Source organism: Podarcis cretensis (assembly GCF_951804945.1).
Source record: "Podarcis cretensis genome assembly, chromosome: 5".
NCBI lineage: Eukaryota > Metazoa > Chordata > Lepidosauria > Squamata > Lacertidae > Podarcis > Podarcis cretensis.
Genome location: NC_137174.1, coordinates 98547745 through 98569293, shown reverse-complemented (window position 1 = coordinate 98569293; position 21549 = coordinate 98547745). Strand labels below are relative to the sequence as shown.

General features: G+C 47.6%; 1 protein-coding gene across 6 annotated transcripts in view; it reads left to right on the top strand.

Moving 5' to 3' along the window:
- ARMC9 (armadillo repeat containing 9) overlaps nt 1-21232 on the top strand; it is a 93818-nt gene extending 72586 nt beyond the window's left edge. For 4 of the 6 annotated variants that reach the window (XM_079977804.1, XM_079977801.1, XM_079977803.1 and 1 more), the window contains exons 23-26: nt 8175-8299; nt 8643-8775; nt 16949-17121; nt 20273-21232. In XM_079977804.1, the coding sequence (XP_079833930.1) occupies nt 8175-8299; nt 8643-8775; nt 16949-17121; nt 20273-20295 (454 nt within the window). In that variant the 3' untranslated portion in view covers nt 20296-21232. The remainder of the gene's footprint in view (nt 1-8174; nt 8300-8642; nt 8776-16948; nt 17122-20272) is intronic. The other 2 variants (XM_079977805.1, XM_079977806.1) reach the window with 2 other exon arrangements.
- The last annotated feature ends 317 nt before the right edge of the window (nt 21233-21549 follow it).

Genomic DNA, 21549 nt, shown 5'->3' with positions numbered 1-21549 from the left:
TTAGGGAGCCAGCATGGGAGCCAGCCAGAACCGTTGGGAAGAGCGGCCTGGTTTGCAGGAATGGCTGTCATCTGCTTAGTTTTTTAAGCGCCCTTGCTGGTTTTCTTGTGACATTTCCAGCCAAGGTTGGTGTTTCATCTCAGCGTGCATGGCAGGAAGCTTTTAAACTGCATAAATGTGAAGAAGAGGCATTTGCAAAATAGCAGGCTTCTCATTGCCCTTCCTAGCAGTTGGGGCTTTCTTCGTTTTCTAGGTGTTTTCGGGTACGATAAAATGAGAAGTCCTCCTTATTACAATATGGTGGATTATGCTTCTAAAAATATAGTGAGATCTAAAGCTTTCCACCTGCTGTCACTCCCTCCCTCCCTTTACTTTTTGAACAGCACACAACCACTGCAGAGAGGTAATAGCTTTCACAAACTCTCTGCCGCTTCTCTTTCTTTTCTGCCTAAATTCCCCCCTGCTGTCACCATTTGCAAGACCTAACAGAACTTAGCAACAGAAAGAGCCAGCGTGGAAATAGTGAAGTGGTTAGGTTTAAACAATGCACTGGATAAGTGCCATGAAATTACCCCTCTTTGCTCCTTTTTCTCTCCCCTCTCAATTTTCACTCACAAGGCTGTGAAAACTCAGGGTGGAGGAGAGATGAGATGCAACCGCTCTCAGACCCAGGCGTTGGGAAATGAATAGATGATGAAAGCATTTTCCCTAGCACAATACTGAAATGTAGCCTTTCCCAACCTGGTGCCCTCCAGATATTGCAGGAGTACCACTCTGGTCATCCCTAACCATTGAGCTGGCTGCTGGGAGTCTAAAACAACTCGAAGGCTCCAGCTTACTAAAGGTTGCTATAGTAGTAGTAGTAGTAATGATGATGATAATAATAATACTACTACTACTAATAATAATAATAATGATGATGATGTAATATTCTATGCCAGAGACAGGCTCCCTTGGAGCACACCATGTCACATGCAAACTGGGAAATGGTCAATAATAGCCTAAGGTAGGAACCTGTGCCCATGCTTAAGTCATTGGGCTCCAACTCCCATCAACCTCAGCATGGCAGGGATGATGGGAGATGTAGTCCAGCAACATCTGAAGGGTATCAGCCCCCCCAACCCCTGCCCTAAGGAACAGGAGTGTTGGTGTGCTTCTGTTCCTGCAAGCCATCTGCAGTGTGAAACGAGACTTCCTCGAAGTACCTTATTGGAAGGCTGTTGCCTAAATAATGTCAGCCTTTGCTCTGATCAGGCAGGCCTCTTCCTTGAAGCATTCCAGTGCACTGGTATCAGCCAAGATAGCCAAATGGAACCTCCATGTTTGAGCATGGTTGCTGAGGGAGCAGTGTCAGCCCTCTGGTTGGACAAAATGAGACACTGACCTCAGGTGGCTGATGAGCAAAGACACTCTGCTTCCTGTGCCCTGTTGCTCCTGCCTTCTCTGGATTCCTTTGAGCCAGTTATACCCGATGGCAGGTGGCTCAGAGTCACCTGTTGCCCGTTGTGACACTTGGCACTCGCCTGATGCTACTTCTTCAGATTGGACAGGTGGGCTGCCTCTCCTCATATGAACTGTCCCGGACCCTGCAGTCATCCTCTGAGGCCCTTCTTGATGTGACGCCTCCACATGAGAACTGAGTGGCAACACAAGAGCGAGCCTTATCTTCAGTAGCTCCTCATTTGTGGAATTCTATTCCAAGGGAGGCTCACCTGGCACCTTCATTATACACCTTTAGGCGCCAGCTGAAAATGTTCCTCTTCAACCGGGCCTTTGGTTAATTAAACAATCTGTGGCCTTTAAGACAGTGTGCGGGGCGCTTTAGTTTTGTTTGTTATTACGTTGTGTGTTTTTATACCCTAAACCACCCTGTCATCCTTGGATGAAGGGCGGCATATAAATTTAAATAAAGAAATAAATTTGTGCAGCTTGCTGTGCTCTTGCCACCTGGCAAGCGGAGCCATCCCACTGGTCAGCCTAGCAAGCCCTGCACCTCTTTTTCCATGGCTCCTGGGCCAAACACCCACAAAAGGCGAGGGGAGGGGGGCAGTTTGATTGGTTTGATTGATTGGTTTTGTGCCAGCCCGAGAGTCGGCTGAGGGAATCCCCAGCACACAGGCCCATCACAAGCTGCCCCTCACAGCAGTTGCTACAGCAGATACAACACAAAGCTCTCAGTTGTTCCCACTGTACTGACTGTTGCTCAGCTGGGGAAGAGCAGAGGTGGCAGAGCGGGAGGAGCAGGTTGTGAAGCAGGCACGAGCTACTTTCCATCCACGCTGTGAGCCAGGCAGCCAGCTGAAGGTCCACAAATAACAACACTTTGGTGGTCCCGAGCCTCAAGGAGGTTAGATTGGTTTCAGCTAGGGCCAGGGCCTTTTCAGCACTGGCCCCGACGTGGTGGAACGCTCTGTCACAAGAGACCAGGGCTCTGCAGGACTTGACATCTTTCCGCAGGGCCTGCAAGACGGAGCTGTTCCGCCTGGCCTTTGGTTGGGACTCGGTCTGACTCTTATATTTCCCTCCCCTTATGGTCTTGATTTATCAGCTATTTTAAAATGAGGCTGCATTTTAAATTGCATTTTAACCTGTATTTTAAATTGGGTTTTTTTTTCTCCCTCTCTTTTTCCCCTATTATGTTTCTGCTGTGATTTTATTTTATTGTTGTTAGCCGCCCTGAGCCCGGCTCTGGCTGGGGAGGGCGGGGTATAAATACAATTTATTATTTATTATTATTATTATTACTAAAGGGGCAGCAAAGTACTGGTCCAGAGGAGGGCAACCAAAATGGTCAAAGGCCTGGAAACGATGCCTTATGAGGAACGGCTAAGGGAGCTGGGCATGTTTAGCCTGGAGAAGAGGAGGTTAAGGGGTGATATGATAGCCATGTTCAAATATATAAAAGGATGTCACATAGAGGAGGGAGAAAGGTTGTTTTCTGCTGCTCCAGAGAAGCGGACACGGAGCAATGGCTCCAAACTACAAGAAAGAAGATTCCACCTAAACATTAGGAAGAACTTCCTGACAGTAAGAGCTGTTTGACAGTGGAATTTGCTGCCAAGGAGTGTGGTGGAGTCTCCTTCTTTGGAGGTCTTTAAGCAGAGGCTTGACATCCATATGTCAGGAGTGCTCTGATGGTGTTTCCTGCTTGGCAGGGGGTTGGACTCGATGGCCCTTGTGGTCTCTTCCAGCTCTATGATTCTATGATTCTATGGTGTTAATGTGGATTGGAGGGAAAGAGATTTACACCGTGGCAACTCTGTACCTGTTTACTCAGAGTCTGATTCATGGCTCATTTTGCAATGGGCAATGGAAAACACCCTCAGCTTACTAAGTCCCCTTGTATTCAGTGAAGCATTATTTGTGCACAAGATGCTGCTTCAAAGAGAAGCGTAGAATCATGAATCGTAGAATAGAACAGTTGGAAGGGACCAACAGGGTCATCTAGTCTAACATCCTGCCACACAGGAATCTTTTACCCAACCTGGGGATCGAACCCTTGGCCCTGAGATAAAGAGTCTCATGCTCTGCCGACTGAGCATGAGTGGAATGGAAGGGGAGAGAAAAGAAAGAGATGATGATGATGATGATGATGATGATGATGATAATAACTGGTCCCATCACCTCCTGGCAAATAGAAGGGGAAGAAATGGAGACAGTGAGTGATTTTACATTCTTGGGCTCCATGATCACTGCAGATGGTGACAGCAGCCAGAAAATTAAAAGATGCCTGCTTCTTGGGAGAAGGGCAATGACAGGCCTAGACAGCATCTTGAGAAATAGAGACATCACCTTGCCAACAAAGGTTCGTATAGTTAAAGCCATGGTTTTCCCAGTAGTGATGTATGGAAGTGAGAGCTGGACCATAAAGAAGGCGGATCGCCAAAGAATTGATGCTTTTGAATTCTGGTGCTGGAGGAGACTCTTGAGAGTCCCATGGACTGCAAGAAGATCAAACCTCTCCATTCTTAAGGAAATCAGCCCTGAGTGCTCACTGGAAGGACAGATTGTGAAGCTGAGAAGAGAAGACTCCCTGGAGAAGACCCTGATGTTGGGAAAGATGGAGGGCACAAGGAGAAGGGGGCGACAGAGGACGAGATGGTTGGATAGTGTTTTCGATGTTACCAGCACGAGTCTGACCAAACTGTGGGAGGCAGTGGAGGACAGGAGTGCCTGGCGTGCTCTGGTCCAGGGGGTCACGAAGAGGTGGACACGACTAAACGACTAAACAACAACAATTATTATTATTATTTATTATTTATACCCCACCCATCTGTCTGAGTTTCCCCAGCCACCCTGGGCGGCTCCCAATAAAATGTTAAAAACAGTACAGCATTAAATATTAAAAACGTCCCTGAACAGGGCCGCCTTCAGATGTCTTTTAAAAGTAAAATAGTTGTTTATTGCCTTGACATCTGGGAGGGCATTCCACAGGGCGGGTGCCACCACTGAGAAGGCCCTCTGCCTGGTTCCCTGTAACCTCACTTCTCGCAGGGAGGGAACCGCCAGAAGGCCCTCGGAGCTGGACCTCAGTGTCCGGGCTGAACGATGGGGGTGGAGACGCTCCTTCAGGTATACTGGACCGAGGCCGTTTAGGGCTTTAAAGGTCAGCACCAACACTTTGAATTGTGCTCGGAAACGTACTGGGAGCCAATGAGGATCTCTCAGGACCGGTGTTATGTGGTCCCAGCGGCCAGTCCCAGTCACCAGTCTAGCTGCCGCATTCTGGATTAATTGCAGTTTCCGGGTCACCTTCAAAGGGAGCCCCGTAGAGCGCATTGCAGTAGTCCAAGAGAAGAACGATGACAGGGAGGTGCGGGCGGCAGCGGTTTGAATGGAGCAAAGAAAAAGAAAGTAGGTAAATGAGGGTTGCTACTGTCAGGGGTACTATTCACCTTGATTTTTAAAAAGAAATTATTAAATTATTATGTTTGGGAAGAGACGGACAGGGAGCATTTGCTGCTCTGTCACAAGCTGTGAAACGCCTTGGACCAACCTTGCAAAGTCCTGGAGCAGGAATAGCCAAACAGCAGCTGGTCCAAGCCAGACGGATGGAGTGGCCGTAGTGGACCGCCTCTGCCACAGCTGCTGCAACTGTAGATAACATCACAAGGATTGCGATAATCCCTTGCACAGGCCTTTTGATGCGTCATGTGGGCACCAGCCCCAGCCCCAGGTGCCACTCCTGGGAGCCTCAGATTTCACCTGCCGCTTCCTGCAAGGCACATTTCAGACCTAGCAATTTACCGTATTTTTCGTCCCATAGGACGCTCCGTCTCATAGGGCGAACCTAGTTTTTTGGGGGGAAAATAAAGGGAAAAAAATTTCCTTTATTTCCCCCCCAAAACCAGGTCGGGGAAATCAAACCAGGTCGGGGAACAGAGGGATGGCGGCGCTGCGCCTCCCCGCTGTCCCCCGAGCTTGTGGGGCTGGCCGGTGTCTGCCTGAAGCGCGGGGTGCTCTGCTTCAGTGCGCCCCACACTCTGTGCAGCAGGCTGCTATCCGCAGCCTAGGGAGCCCTGTGGGAACTCCCGCGGGCTCACCAGGCTTGCTGATAAGCTTCCTGAAGCCTGGAGAGCGAGAGAGGTCGGTGTGCACCAACCCCTCTCGCTCTCCAAGCTTCAGCGAAAGCCTGCATTCGCCCCATAGGACGCACCCAGATTTCCCCTTCATTTTTTGAGGGGGAAAAGTGCGTCCTATAGGGCGAAAAATACGGTAATTTGGCATTCTCCAGACCAGGTGGAATCGTGATTTCTTTTTCAGCTGGATTTGAGGAAAGCCTTTGCCATTTGCAAAGGCCCTGTCATCAGAATGCGGCATGTCTGCCATTTACATTGATTTCTCAGTCGCATTTTAATAGCGTGGTAAAAGCAAAGTTCTAGGCGCAAGTGCATTTAAATAGCAGCATGCAAATGTGGAAAAGGTGGAAATCTCCAAAAAAAACCCAAACACCAAGTCTCACGCTTCTTTCACTGTCACCCTCAGGGATTGGAACTGGCAGCCCAGAGACTGTAGCTCAGGAGTAGATCATATGCGTTGGGTGCGGAAGGACCCATGGTCAGTTTCCCACACCTCTGAAATATTGGTGCTGGAAGATTCCTATCCAAATAACAGAGCTGGTACCCATCAGAATGGAGTCCAGCCTTCCCCAGTCTGGTGCCAACCAGAAACCTAGATACAGTGGTGCCCCGCAAGACGAATGCCTCGCAAGACGAAAAACCCGCTAGACGAAAGGGTTTTCCGTTTTGGAGGTGCTTCGCAAAACGAATTTCCTATGGGCTTGCTTTGCAAGATGAAAATGTCTTGCGAGTTCCTGCGGTTTTTCCCCCTCCGCCCCCCTTTTTCTAAGCCGCTAAGCCGCTTATCCGCTCAGCCGCTAAGCCGCTAAAAGCCGCTAAACCGCTAATAGCGCTAAGCCGCTAAGCCGTCAATGGGCTTGCTTCACAAGACGAAAAAACCGCTAGATGAAAAGACTCGCGGAACGGATTCTTTTCGTCTTGTGAGGCACCACTGTAGATAGATAGTTAAACTTTATTTACATTAGCCAACGGCATTAGCAACATAAAACAAGCAATGTATACAATTAAAAAGTCAACATTGGGTAAAAAGGACCATCAAATGACCAAGATTATCGTTCAAGATTATCATTGGGAAAGGCATACCAAGGACAGAAACGTATTTATTTCCTGAAATTTATACACTGGTTGATTTTTGTAGAAAAAACCTAAACATAAAAAACAACATCAAAGTGGTTTACGAGTGGGTTGCTTTTTTATTTTGGTTATGTATTTTGTGGTTTTATATTTTGATTTTATTCTGTGACCTGCCCAGAGATGTCTGGGCATAGGGTGGTATATAAATTAAATTAAATTAAATTAAATTAAATTAAATTAAATTAAATTAAATTAAATTAAAATAAAATAAAATAAAATAAAATAAAATAAAATAAAATAAAATAAAATAAAATAAAATAAAATAAAATAAAATAAAATAAAATAAAATAATTTATTTATTTATTTATTTATACATACATACATACATACATACATACATACCCCACCCATCTGTCTGGGTTTCTCCAGCCACTCCAGCCACTCTATCAATTTATTTTACTTATAAAATAAATACATAAAAACAACTTTTATTATTATTATTTTTTAAGTTTTTATTGTTAAAATTAATACACACATATTGCGAATATACAAACATACATTTCATACGATCCTTAAAAATGTTCAAACATACCTACACTCAATCCCACAGATAATTCCTTTTCCCATCACCATAAAAACAACTTTTAAATAATCAAAAAATAAAGTCAACAATTGACTAAAAACAGATCGAAACATACGTTCACATTCTTCATTTCTGGGCAGGCTTTTGTCTATAAACAACAATGTTCTTAGCAGGCACCCAAAAGAGTACAGGGAATGTGTCTGCTTGGGGTCAGTAGGCAGGAAGTACTGCCACACTTAAAGATTTCTTACAAAGGCGGAATGGGTATTGTGCGCTACCTAAAACTGTGCTATTTCCTTACATGGAAGTGGTCAGGTGGACGTATGTGGAGTAAGACAATCTTGCAGGTAAACTGGTCCCAAGTTGATGAAGGTTTTGTATACTAATAGCAACACCTTGAACCTGGCCCAGTAGCAAATCGGCAACCGGTGCAGATCTCTGGGCATATTGTTGGACAACAGTTCCCATTAGCCCAGCCAACATGACCAGTGGTCAGGATTGTTTGGAGCTGCAGTCCGAAAACCTATGGGAGGGAGCCACCAGATTAGGGAAGCCTAGAGCAGACCGTAATGAGCTAATGGGCCAATGGAAGACTTCCTATACGGCAGGTGCAGGCATTCAGCTTACTATAAAAGGGACAGAATCAAACGGAAATGTAAATCTTGATCTGACACAGTGGAATGAGTTGAGAGAAGGCTTTTGCCCAGCTTTGCTAAGGAGCAGCGTACATAATCCCAGAGTTCTCCTCTGCAAAAATGTCCTGACTTCAGTAAACAAGGGGAAAACTGCACCGCGAGGCTGCTTTGGTGCTGGCAAGCCAGCTTGCGATGCAAAATGCCTCTCTATTACAGGAAATGCAGGAGGCAATAATTCTTGCACGGTAATAGTTTTCAGTTACAAGCATTCACTGTTCTTTGACTTTTCGTTTTCCTTGCCAGGCCAGAAAACGATGCCCTTTCTTCCTGTAGCAGGGATAGCCATCTCCAGTCTGAGCAGAACTCCCGTCCCGCCACCCGCAGCGGCAAGAGACCCAGCCATTCCGAGCTCTGCTTCTCTTCATCGTGTAAGGATTGGATGGAAGTCCGCGAATTTTAGGTTTAAGTCAGCCATTCCGAGTCATATCAATGAGCATGCTGCTCTGGTCTAGATATTACGCTGCTAGCACTCCCCCAATCTGGTGTCATCTCGATTTTTGGACTACAACTCCCATCAGCACCAGACAGCATGATGGGATTTGTAGTCCAAACCCACTGCAGGGCATCAAGTTGGGGGAACGTTATTGCCACAAGAGGGTTTGAAAGATGGGTGGACCAGCAGGCGGGGCACGGGACACGAGATGTGGGCCCAAACATTTGGCAGAAAAAGCACCACCTCCCAAATCTTGAAGCCTTTCTTTTCTAAAACAGCAGTTGAAACTGAAACCTCTGAGGGGTCCCTGGGGTGTCTTGGAATGGTTGGTTCTCCCCCATCAGCTGCTGAGATCCTGACTCTCCAGTCCTTCAATGTTGCCCAGGACAGTGTAGACCGACTGTCAGACAGGTATGTAAGTGTATGGTCTATTGAAAGAGTGGCCTGTAAATTCTTAAGTAGCGTGTTTTAGAATTGCAGAATCATAAAGTCAGAAGGGACCCCAAGGGTCACCTGGCTCAGCCCCCTATTTCTTCTTTATTTTTCTTTGGCGATCACTCATAGCCAAGTAATATTGTCTTCCATGAACACGGTTTTAACATTGAGTCCGTAAGTGACTGTGGAGGCCAGTTCTGGATCCACACGTCCTTCCACAGTGGGGACATTGGTTTCCGGGTGGGAGTTGATCACGGTGAGGGTTTGCCAAGCATGCCTTCCTCTTAGCACGTTTCTCCCTTGCATCTTCAAAACCCACAACACCTTTGGTAAAGGCTTTTCTCCAACTGGAGCGCTCGCAGGCCAGTGTTTCCCAGTTGTCAGTGTTTATACTACATTTTTTTTAGATTTGCCTTGAGAGAGTCTTTAAACCTCTTTTGTTGACCACCAGCATTACGCTTTCCATTTTTAAGTTTGGAATAGAGTAACCCCTTAAATGCGGGAATCACAGGTAAAGAATCCCTAACAGGTGGCTATCTAACATCTGTTTAGAAAACTCCAAAGAAGGGGAGTCCACCACTTTCTGAGGTTGTCTGTTCCTCTAAATGTTCACATTCCACTGTAGCTTTTGTCCATCAATTGCACTTAGCCTTCGGGGCCAAATAATAATTCATAGCGTTTTTCTTTGAATGTGTTTCTTGTGAATGGGGAAGTTCTGAGGCAAATGGGCAGAAGTGACATTTCACGGGTGTGAATCAGTGCCATGGACGTCAGCAGGGCTCTCGGCTGGTCCAGCATCCTGTTCTCGCAGGGGCTAGTCAGATCCCTAAGGGGAGCCCACAAGCCTGGACCCGAGCGCAACAGGACTCTTCCTGCCTGTGATTCCCAGTGATCGGTATTCAGAGTCATATCTCCTCTGGCAAGGAAGGTAGAACATAGCGGTGGTGGCTAGTAGCTGTTGGCAGCTTTTTGCTCCATAAATTTGTCTAAAAACTTTTAAAGCCGTCCAAGTTGGCCAAGGTGTTATTTCACCCATATCTTTTTCTGTGTGTTTACAGAGTCTTTAGTTGCAAAACGTGATTTAAAACTTGTAGGAGCTGCAGTGTACCAAAAGCAAGCCAAGTCTCATAAAGAATCATGACATTAATGGCCCAAATGATTTGGTGTAAGATAGATTTACTTGCTCATAAGTCTTCCAGACGTCTCCCAGTTCCGGGGCAGCAACCGCAGATGTCCTTGACTCGTCCTGGCTGCGGGAACCAGCATCTCCAAGCAGCCAGTCTGGACTTCTGCGCTAAAGAAACAGAAGCCTGTGTTTTGCAGCCCAAAGGCAAAAATCTGTAGCCGCAGTTAATCATTCCATTGCACAATGTGTGTTTTCCCCTTTCAAAGTGGAAGACTAAGAACGTAAGAAAAGCCGGCTGGATCAGGCCAACGGCCCATCTAGGCCAACACCCTGTTCTCACAGTGGCCAACCAGGTGAAATCTGCGGGAAATCTGCAAGCAGGATCCGAGCACAAGAGCACATTCTCTCCCGCTGCCTCCAGCTGTGGAAGCAGAGCAGAGGCAATACCCTTGTGTTCATTGTTTCTTTTATTGTTATTTTTGGGCCACTAATTATGCTTGGTGTTAACGGAGCGTCCCCAAAGAGCAAGCAGCCCTCAGCAGTGGTGAAGAGGAGAGAAGGTTCCTCACCCCCTTTTTGCAAGGGGGCGAATGTGTTTTTGAAGGTGCCATGTAAATCCAACCTGCGTGTATATAGTTCTGGTTGCCTCTCTGCATAGCATGACGTTCACTTTCGGAGGGCTATAAAAGTGTCAGGGTGTCCAAGCGTTGCCCAGAGAGGAGGTTGAGGTGGGAATTGACTTCGCTGAAGTTAGGCCTCTTCTGTTAAACAGCTGTTGTCTTGAAATGGTGCAGATAAACTGCATCAGGAACAAAGAGGGGTTTGTGTGTGTCTTCATTCCTGGTTTGCAAGCTTCTTGGAAGCCACCTGACTTGCTGCTGTTGCAAACAGGGTGCTGAACTAGAGAGATCCATGGTCTCATCCAGCAGAGTGTTAGCCATGGTAGAGAAATGGAACCTCCATGTTTAGTCGCAGTCTAACTCCCAATTCCCACCTGCTGGAGTCAGAACCCCACGGGACGGCCATCACCCTTGTGATGCCTACTTATAAGATTCTTGGAAGCAACTGGCTGGCTGAAAAAAGAAGCAAGGCATTGGGCTAGATCAGGGTTGAGGAGCCAAGGGCCACATTCCCTTGTGCGCAACTTTCCAGGGGCCGCATGCAAATGGTGCGTAGGGACAGAGACAACAAGCAGGTGGGGGCAACGGGGGCAATTCACGCTTTTGCTCTGTAGGCTGCATTCCAGCCCAAACTCAGGTTTTTGCACAAACACCCCTCCAGGCATTTTAAAACACAATGCAGTTCAAGGGTACATTCCAGCTGACCAAAAGCACTTGAAAGAGGGCACGGATCAGGGCCACTGAGGTGGGTGCCCAGACAGAGAGGCCTGGAGAGCTGCATTTGGCCCCTGGGTTCTGGTGAAGAGGGGATTTATTTATTTTACTTGCCTTTCACTCTTCATTTTTGGCAGTTTCCAAGCAGTTTCAGCAGGGCTCCCGCTGGGTTCCCGTTCAGGCACAGCTTAGCATCAGCCCCAACTCTTTGTGTTGCCATCCACTGATGCCCTTGTCTTTTGTGCAGCCGCAACCCACGCAGATGCTCACAGTGGCGAAAGGGAGGAAATGGCAAGAAAATGTGCGGATGCTCTGAAAACGTGGTAGCTCCATAAATGAACCTCCGCGGTGGGCAAATAGTTTTCAGTCTTGCACGACAGCGGAGTTAACAGCTGCACGGGTTCTTGAGCAGGGAAGAAAGTGATCTGGAGAAACCATAAGAACTCATGCCAAGGTCCCATGGTTCTATTTGTGCAGTGTTACTTGGATAGGGAAATCCTTGAAGAACACTCTTTTCCAGGACAGTAAGATACCCGAGTGCCTTGCCTTTGTCCCACAGTCACTTGTAGGAGATGAGTTCAGATAAAAGATAGATAGATAGATAGATAGATAGATAGATAGATAGATAGGGATTGCTTGATCCCGCTGTGCCTCATTAGCAAAGATGGTAGATGTTCTCTTAAGGTTTTATGTGCTGGTGCATCTTTAGATGTTCTTTTTTCTGTGGAGCCATGAGGATTACCTGCTTACACTTTCGTAGAAATGAAGAAACAAACTTTTACTCACTGTAGACCCGCAGAGATTAATGGAACTAAGTTACTCCTGGCCATTAATTCCAGAGGGTCTACTCTGAGCAAAAGTTAGTTGAATACAGCCCTGAGGTTCTTGGGTCCCTGGCATGCTATGTGATTCTCTGGTACGCTGCATTTGGATCCCAGCTAAGTAGTGGTGTGTCCGTCCCCAATGTATATGCCATGCTATACCTGAATGATTCCCTGGTTGTAATATTAGAAAGATAACTAAATGTTTCCTGGCGTGGGTGGGAAGGTGAGAGAACATTGTTCTACTTGCGTTTTATTCTCTCCCCCAACTATTTGTGGCTTATGAGTCACCAGAGCAGAATTTCTTTTCTTTCGCTTGCATGCCTTCAAGGTGGTTTCTCCCAAGAAAGCGAGAGAACACAGAGAGCCAGCAGATAAAGATTTATGTCTCTGTGGTGGATGTCTCACATGCCCCGCTTTCTTCTTCCTGCCAGAGTAGCACCTAGCCGCCGTCGTATTGCGGAAGCCCTGCTCATTCCCATCACCAGCTTGACTGATTTGCCCTCCGGTTGTGGTTGGGTCATGATGTTGCGGTTGGTTAATGCTGACTTGCTTCACATACGGAGATCGAGGGAGATTCTGCAATGCCCTTGTCAGGTGCTTCATATCTGGATGTGATTTGAGGCACTGGTTTGTGTATCCCCAATAAAAACTGTTTTCCCTGAAGGCAAATTCCACGGAGCGTATGTCACATGCATTCCTTGTGTGAGGCTCAAAGATTCAACGCCTGGCACCTGCCGTTGGAGGGCACCAGGCAGGCCGGGGAAGACCAGAGCAGGCAGCACTCGTCAAGGCAGACCAAGACGTAGCGTTCAGAGTGTCAGACTAGCCCCTGGGAGAGACCAGGGTTCAAATCCCTGCTCGGCTGCGAAGCTCGTTGGGTGACCTTGGGCAAATGGCTCCCTCTTTCTCCGCCTAATCGACCTTGCAGGGTTGTTGTGAGGGTAAAATGGCGGAAAGGGAGAACAATGTACAGTGTCATGAGCTCCTTGGAGGAAAGGTGTAATAAATAAATAAGACAGCCCTGTATTCTCCCTCTACTTTGTGAGTTTGAAGACAGGAAGGAAGAGCCACAAGGGCTCGCTGATGGAGCACGTTTTGGCCAGACCAGACGTGACGCAGGATGTCTGAACAGATTGTTCTCTGAGTTTAAGAGGAACCACGAAAGCCCCTGAATGGAATTGGGGCTGGGGGCAGAACGAGCCGGCTGGCTGGCTGGCTGGCTTGAAACCCATTCCCCCTTGTGCCATTTCCACCAGCAACTCCCCCCACCCCCACCCAAGCTGCTAGAGGCAATTCCCAAAATATAGACCAAGGTAATTTAGATGTACTAAGGCTGCTCCATGGCTGATGCTCCCATGGGTTGGGCAAAAGGCCTATCTCATCTCAAACTGAAATTTAAATAGGAGCCGTAAGTTCTTTAGCAAGTGTCCATGTCTGTATACATTCCAGATGTCATCGATAATACCTGTCAGATACCAATAGATCATTGCACAAGAAGTGAGCATCGTGAAAGTTGCGGGGAGGGGGGACCATGTGTTTAGAAATGGCCCACAAGCCATTACAGCCTGTTTTGCTAAACGAAACGTTTAGAATCCGCTCCATTTGGTTCTGGACCCCTCTGAGTTCAGTTTCTAACTATGAGGATTGAGATTCTACCAGATAATGATCTCTGTATTATTATTATTTATTATTTTTGACCAGAGGCTTCCTGCTGGACTGGAAAGGGGGTTTGCAAGATCTTCTGAAAAGATAGCAGAGAGGGCTGTAAAAAGAAGCAAGCAAACAGGGCGGCTGAAAGGCAGTTCAAAGAGAGCTTTTACTGCCTTATTAGCAGGCCTGAGTCATCAATGGCAACAGTTTGCAAGAGCAAAGTCTCAAACAATGGGAGCAATTTGAGGAAATGGAGAAGCTGGGAGGTTGTTAACTCTTACGGCCACCTCTCTGGCAGGTGGCTGTGGAGGAAGCTCTGCAAACTCATCCACATTCCTTTCAAGAGGGAAGAGTCCTGCTTTTTTCAAACCCGTCCCTCACAGTGACTTTCTTTGATGGTGCATCTGTGTTGGCCTGTTTGTGAGAGACCCTTTGAGGTCCCATTTTAATTACTTCTCTATAACTGAGACATCTCAGGAATCTATCACTTTTTACTCCTTTCCTGCACCTGAGTTGCTCCTTGCCTGTCTGGCCACAACCTGGCTATTAAGAGGAAAATTAACCTGGGCCAAAGATTTGCAGTTGGTTTTTTTGCAGCGAAACCCCTGCGTTTTTCAGCACCCCACAAATTGAGAAATCAATATGAAACACAGGGTCTGTACTTAACATTAACTATGAATCCCAAAATTTGGAATCCCCTGCAAACTGTTGAAGTTGTTTTGCAGCGTTGGTTCGTAGTTAATGGGGCCGCTGTTAAGGCAGCCAGAGAACCCTCTTAACAACGGAGTGTTCTGTGCTTAGTTTTAAAAAACCAAATAAACCAAGAAGAGGGGAGGAAAGGCACGAGCACTTCCTTTGCCCAGAAATCGGTTTTTCCTAAGCCCCAAGTCGCAGACAGGCAGTACAGTGGTGCCTCGCAAGACGAAAAGAATCCGTTCCGCGATTCTCTTCGTCTAGCGCTATTAGCGGTCTAGCGGCTTTTAGCGATCAGCTGTTAAGCGGCTTATCAGTGGAACAGCTGATAAGCGGCTTAGCGGCTTAGGAAAGGGGGGGGGAGCGAAAAAAACCCGCGGGAACTCGCAAGATTTTTTCGTCTTGCGAAGCAACCCCATAGAGAAATTCGTTTAGCGAAGCACCTCCAAAACGGAAAACCCTTTCGTCTAGCGGATTTTCCGTCTTGCGAGGCGTTCGTCTTGCGGGGCACCACTGCAGTGTGTGTGTGTGTGTGTGTGTTTTCACTTTGTCCATGCCCAGAGGCAAGTTTTCACATGCGGCTGCATGTAAACTCAGCCTGACACTGAGCTTTTCCCAGCAGTTAAACTAGTTAAACTGTGGAACTCGCTTCTGCAGGAGGCATTGATGGCGACCAACTGGGATGACTTTAAAAGAGACAAATTCATGTAAGAGAGGGCTATCAATGGCTACTGGCCCTGATGGCCACATTTGGAGGCAGCCATGTTTCTGAATCCCAGTTGCTGGAAACCACAGAAGGTGGGCAGAGGGCTTGTGCTCGGATCCTGCTTGCCGGATCCTGCTTTCCGGTTTCCCACAGGAATCTGATTGGCCACTGTGAGAACAGGAGGAAGGACTAGATGGGACATGGGCCTGATGGAGCCAGTTCTTCCTACTTCCTTGTGAAAGGAAGTTTTGGGACTCAGCCCTGAGACAAATGGAAGACCCAGGCTTCCTTTCTGCAGCTTCTCCATAGCTATTAACACCTGCTGTTATATGATGCATCTACTTGAACCATACGTGGAACGAGTCTGCCCCTGCAGCTTGATGGAGGTAGAAACTGTCTCTCATGTCTTGTTATGCTGCCGTTTCTACGGGGATATACACTCTGTATTTATCACTCCTGTTATACAAAAATCTCCAAATGGGTCTGAACTTCAATGTCTAAAACTCCTGGTAGAGGACAAGGATCTAGAGATCACGCTAAGGGCAGCCAAATTCTGTGCGACTGCCATAAAACTTAGGGAACAAGCTGTACTACCAAAATGATTAAGGTTTTAAATGACAATTTTAGGTTATATTTTAGTGATCAAGATTTAATGCGGCAGCTAGACTGGTGACTGGGAGTGGCCACCGAGACCATATAACACCGGTCTTGAAAGACCTACATTGGCTCCCAGTACGTTTCCGAGCACAATTCAAAGTGTTGGTGCTGACCTTTAAAGCCCTAAATGGCCTCGGTCCAGTATACCTGAAGGAGCGTCTCCTCCCCCATCGTTCTGCCCGGACACTGAGGTCCAGCTCCGAGGGCCTTCTGGCGGTTCCCTCACTGCGAGAGGTCAAGTTACAGGGAACCAGGCAGAGGGCCTTCTCGGTAGTGGCGCCCACCCTGTGGAATGCCCTCCCATCAGATGTCAAAGCAATAAACAACTACCTGACATTCAGAAGACATCTGAAGGCAGCCCTGTTCAGGGAAGTTTTTAATATGTGACATTTTAGTGTATTTTTCATCCTTGTTGGAAGCCGCCCAGAGTGGCTGGGGAAACCCAGCCAGATGGGCGGGGTACAAATAATAAATTATTATTATTATTATATTTTAACTGCCGCTATATCTGAATTGTCTCTGTTATACCCAATTGCAATTCAGTGTATTCCTATTGTGTTTTATTATTTTCCTGATACTGTAAGTGAGCTGGCACTGGTCTGTGACCATAATAATAAAATTCAGTTCAATTCGTCTGCTGCTTTACATAGTGCAAGAGGACAGGTCCCTGCCCTGAGGAGGTTACAAATTAGCATTGGACAGCCCCAGAGGAAGGTGGAGAATGTGCATCCACTTCAGTGGCCGTTTACTTAGGCAGCTGCTGCAGCGTCAGGCTCAGGAAGGTTAAGCTAAAGTATTTAATGGGAAATGTGAATTTTGAGGAGGAATTTATGTGGGACTTTTGCCTGAATAAATGGTATGAATGCTGTTCCTTGCCAGCGTGTCAGTTGTTTAACAGGTACTTAACAATTTCGTTACAAGGCTGATGCCAGCCCAAACTAAAGTCTGCCACACCAATTGATGCTAATCTGATACGTTTTCAAAATGTTGTAGGATTCAGAGTCTTTTGCTGCAGAATTCCAGACTCCTTGCAAACTTCTGCTTTGTCTTGTGGTGCTCAGTTGACTTCATTAATTCAGAAGATTAATATCCCATCTTTCTCCAAGTCGCAAAGGCTGCTCTGTCCCCCCTTTTTTAATTCCTTTTCTCCCTCTTGCAGCGACTTCCTTCCTGGCCTCCCCAGCAAACCCAGGCTCCCTTGCTCCCCGGACTTCCCGAGTGCCAGGCCTGGAAGGGGCAAAATCCCAACCATCGCTCCCCAGTTCTCCCAGTCTGGGCCCCAGCAGACCAGCCGCCCTGGCTCTTCTGGATCCTCGTCAAGGAGCAGGCAGAGTAAGAGCAAAATCGCCTTACTTGCATGGTCTGGGCTGGTTCCAGGAAACATCTTTGACCCTGTCTTTTGCCCTCTAAGGGAGGTGTATGTTTTTGGGACTCACCTTCTTTTTATGGTTGTTATTGTAAATTGTTTTTAATGCTGTGCTTTGCTGCTGTAACCTGCTCTGGGGTATCAGGGTGGATAACAGATAAATAATACCTCGTTGCTTGATGGCACACAGCCAGACGGGTTAAGAAAAGGATTGTGTTGGAGAAGTGTGCATGCTTCTCTAGGATAGTTCCTTCCTGGGGCTTCGGGGATAGCTGCACTGGTGCCAACTCTAGGGGCCCTGGGCACCCACACAAAAAAATTGTGGGGGCTCGGACACAACTTCCAGTTTGGTACCGGAAGCTGCGTTGGAGGCCCGAGGCCCTGCAAAATTGGAAGTTGTAACGGAGGTCTTGTGAGGCCTCGGACATGACCTCTGGGGACCCGCACAGCCTTGGAAGCGCTGCTGCAGCACACCTACGCAATGTGACGTCATGACATCATGTTACGTCGCGGGCACCATTGAGCACCCATAGCCTGGGGCCCAAGTCAGCAACCTGAATAGCAGCTGGCATCTTCCTTTGCCATGCAGCAGACAGAAGGACGGGAAAGGGGAAGGATTTTTTTAGTGTTCTCATCCTCATCATTTAAAGCCCTAACCGGCCTCGGTCCAGTATATCTGAAGGAGCGTCTCCACCCCCATCGTTCTGCCCGGACCCTGAGGTCCAGCGCCAAGGGCCTTCTGGTGGTTCCCTCCCTGCGAGAAGCCAAGTTACAGGGAACCAGGCAGAGGGCCTTCTCGGTGGTGGCACCCGCCCTGTGGAACGTCCTCCCATCAGATGTCAAAGAGAACAACAAATACCAGACTTTTAGAAGACATCTGAAGGCAGCCCTGTTCAGGGAAGCTTTTAATGTTTGATGTATTACAGTATTTTTATATTTTTTTGGAAGCCGCCCAGAGTGGCTGGGGAAGCCCAGCCAGATGGGCGGGGTATAAATAATAAATTATTATTATTAAAATTATTATCATCATGTCCACGAAATGAGAAGGTTAGCACAGCTGGTACTAGGAATGAGGAGCTGCTTTCCAGGCAGGTTCGGTGCTTTTTTCTTCTGGCCTCACGCTCTGTCAAGCATTCATTGCTGCCTCCCTGCAGCCCCCCCGCCCCCGGCCCCCCCATCCTCTGTTTACTCCTGTTGCCTCTGCATTCTGTTTCCTGCGATAGGAGCTCTGTCCAGCCTGGATCAAGAGGGCTCTGCTAGCACGCACAGGAGTCCTCGTGCTCTTCCTGCTTCGCTCCTGCCGCTGGCTCATTGTCACGCTGAAAAGGAAGTGTGACTGAAATGCGCAAAGTGTAGACTCACCAAGAAAGCGGGCCCTGAAGCCCACACACTCCCCGCTTTCCAGGGAAAGTGGAACTGAACTTCTGGGCAATGAGTGGAATAGGAAGCCCAAGTCCTCCATACAGTGTCAACTTGAGAGTTTGTGGCGCTCTCATACGCAAACCCACATCATTATAGCTTTTTTAAAGCTATAGCTTACAAGAAAATAGCAGCTGGAGTTTCTTCCTTCCCCCTTCCTTTGCCTGTTAGTGGCATGACTTGGTTTTTGTGGTTGCCCTTCCCAATTTGGGCCACCATTGTCTTAAAGATAACACATTTCTAACCCTTCCATACATTTTAAGCAGTAAGATTTCTTACCTGACTAAGCAAGTCTTGTGCTGGTCATTGATTGATTGGTTTATTACGGCCATTGGCCCATATCTAAAAACAATACATCAAAATTTATCCATAAACAATACAATTTAAACAGTTCCAAGTTAAAACACCCCTATAAAACCAATTTTACTTCAATTAAGTAAACTATACACAATAAGCTCCCTCTATGTCAACCGCAATTCAAATCCCTCAGATTTTGGGGGATATGCGTCTTAGTTCTGGCACTTATTGATGGTTCTTAAGTTTGGCTAAGCTGTCAGAGTCATACAGTGATCCAGCTTGTGCTGGTCAAAGGAGAAAGGCCTGAGCACAGCTTCCTCAAAGGTTTTTGGCTTGCTAGCCCTAAAGAGGGAAATTTCGCTCCAGGATAGAAATTGAATCAGGTGGAAGTGGCCCAGGGATCTCATGGGGCTTTGTGTAGTGTAGTGGTTAAGACCGGTGGACTCGTAATCTGGTGAACCAGGTTCACTTCCCTGCTCCTCCACATGCGGCTACCGGGTGACCTTGGGCCAGTCACACTTCTCTGAAGTCTCTCAGCCCCACTCACCTCACAGAGTGTTTGTTGTGGGGGAGGAAGGGAAAGGAGATTGTGAGCCGCTTTGAGACTCCTTTGGATAGTGATAAAGCGGGATATCAAATCCAAACTCCTCCGCTGCTGCTGCTGCTGCTGCTTCTTCTTCTTCTTCTTCTTCTTCTTCTTCTTCTTCTTCTTCTTCTTCGAAGGCAGCCTTACTCCAAATTTTTGCCTGGTTTTAAAAAATAAGCGGCTCCTGTAGTCATCCTTCATCTGCTGAAGGCTTCACAGACATTGATTAATTCTCAAATTGAGGAGGGCACAGCCCCATTTTGAAGGCAGGAAACTGAGCAAACAATGCAAAGGGGCTAATTTGTTTTCGGGGAGGGGGGCGAGTCCCAGTCTTGAGACAGCAAGGAGCCAGGCAGGGTGGGGTGGGGGCTATGAACTGGAGGAAGGGCAAAGAAGCAGCGGGACCCTTCCCCAACCACGGGACTCTGCCGCTGCTGTTGAGGATCACATGCACAGATGCAAACTTGGGAAGCAGTTTGCAACCCTGCTGCTCCCAGAGAGTTTGCCATAGTGATGGGCAAAGATGTGTTCTTAAGTGTGCAGCCCTTCCCTTTGAGCGTCCAGGATGTCCTTAGCTGGTGAAGAGACTAAGCCATGAATGAGGAAGCAGTAACGTGTAATAAGTAAATAACAAAGTGACTGTGACTCTGTCTTACAGTAAACGGTCCACATTCTCTGGCACCACAGACTCCCTGTTAATCCCCTAGGACGTGGCCATTGTGGGCATAGCCTCACCCCCAATGCTGAGGCGCTCAGTCCTGAATTCTGCTTTAGCTGATAGCTTCCCTCCCTCCCTCCCTCTCTCTCCTCTGCAGGCAGCCAGTCTTCCAGGAAGTGAGGACAGATCCTTTCCTCAGGAATCACCTGTCTGAGCGAGCGCTTAAGGACAGACTCGACCAGGTTCCTGTAACAGGGATCCTTGCTTCTGTAGCAGCCAGCAGAGCCAAGGGGGGGGGGGTTTGTTAGCAGAAGGGCTGTGGATGCACTGAGTTTCAGCCGCTATCTGATGGGACGCACCTTGCCTTGGACCTTGGCTGAAGGATTCTGCCTGGAGGAACGTTTTATTCCTTGGACATCACTGCTTCCAGGCACAAATGCACAGTCAAGGAGTCCCTTGCTTTTTGCCAGAAAACACAGACTGGAAGCCCACCCGGGTGTCCTGAGGGACTTGAGCTTACAGCAAGTAGCCGGTTTGCTACTGTTTGCGTCCTTGGTAGAGACCCTGCAGTCTTACGTCAGTCGTGCATTTACCCAGCCTCCTGCCCTCATAGCTTTCTTTCCGTCCGTCTGCCTGTAACACAGATCCACCTTCAGCCTTTCTCATGACTTTATTTGGGTTTATTGCTTTCCATTCAAACGAATCCCAGCTTACAAACAATAAAGGACAAAAACATAAAGAACATCACAGCATACATCATATAATCAGTGAAGCCATTACTATCCATAAAACACCATTAGCAAAACAGCAACTACAGTGAGGGGGGAAAGTATTTGATCCCCTGCTAAGTCAGCCTCGAAATCTTACTGACTTAGAGAGGATCTGCAAAGAGGAGTGGAACAAAATACCTCCTGAGATGTGTGCAGACCTGGTGGCCGCCTACAAGAAACGTCTGACCTCTGTAATTGCCAACAAGGGTTTTGCCACCAAGTACTAAGTCATCTTTTGCAAAGGGGTCAGATACTTATTTCACTCATTATAATGCACATCCATCTCTGACTTTTGTCTTCTGGGTTTCTGGGAGTTTTCCTGTTGTTATTCTGTCTCTCGCAGCTACAATAAAGGTAAAGGTAAAGGTACCCCTGCCCGTACGGGCCAGTCTTGACAGACTCTGGGGTTGTGCGCCCATCTCACTTAAGAGGCCAGGGGCCAGCGCTGTCCGGAGACACTTCCGGGTCACGTGGCCAGCGTGACATCGCTGCTCTGGCGAGCCAGAGCCGCACACGGAAACGCCGTTTACCTTCCCGCTGGTAAGCGGTCCCTATTTATCTACTTGCACCCGGAGGTGCTTTCGAACTGCTAGGTTGGCAGGCGCTGGGACCGAGCAGCGGGAGCGCACAATAAACCTACCATTAAAATTATGGACAGGTCATT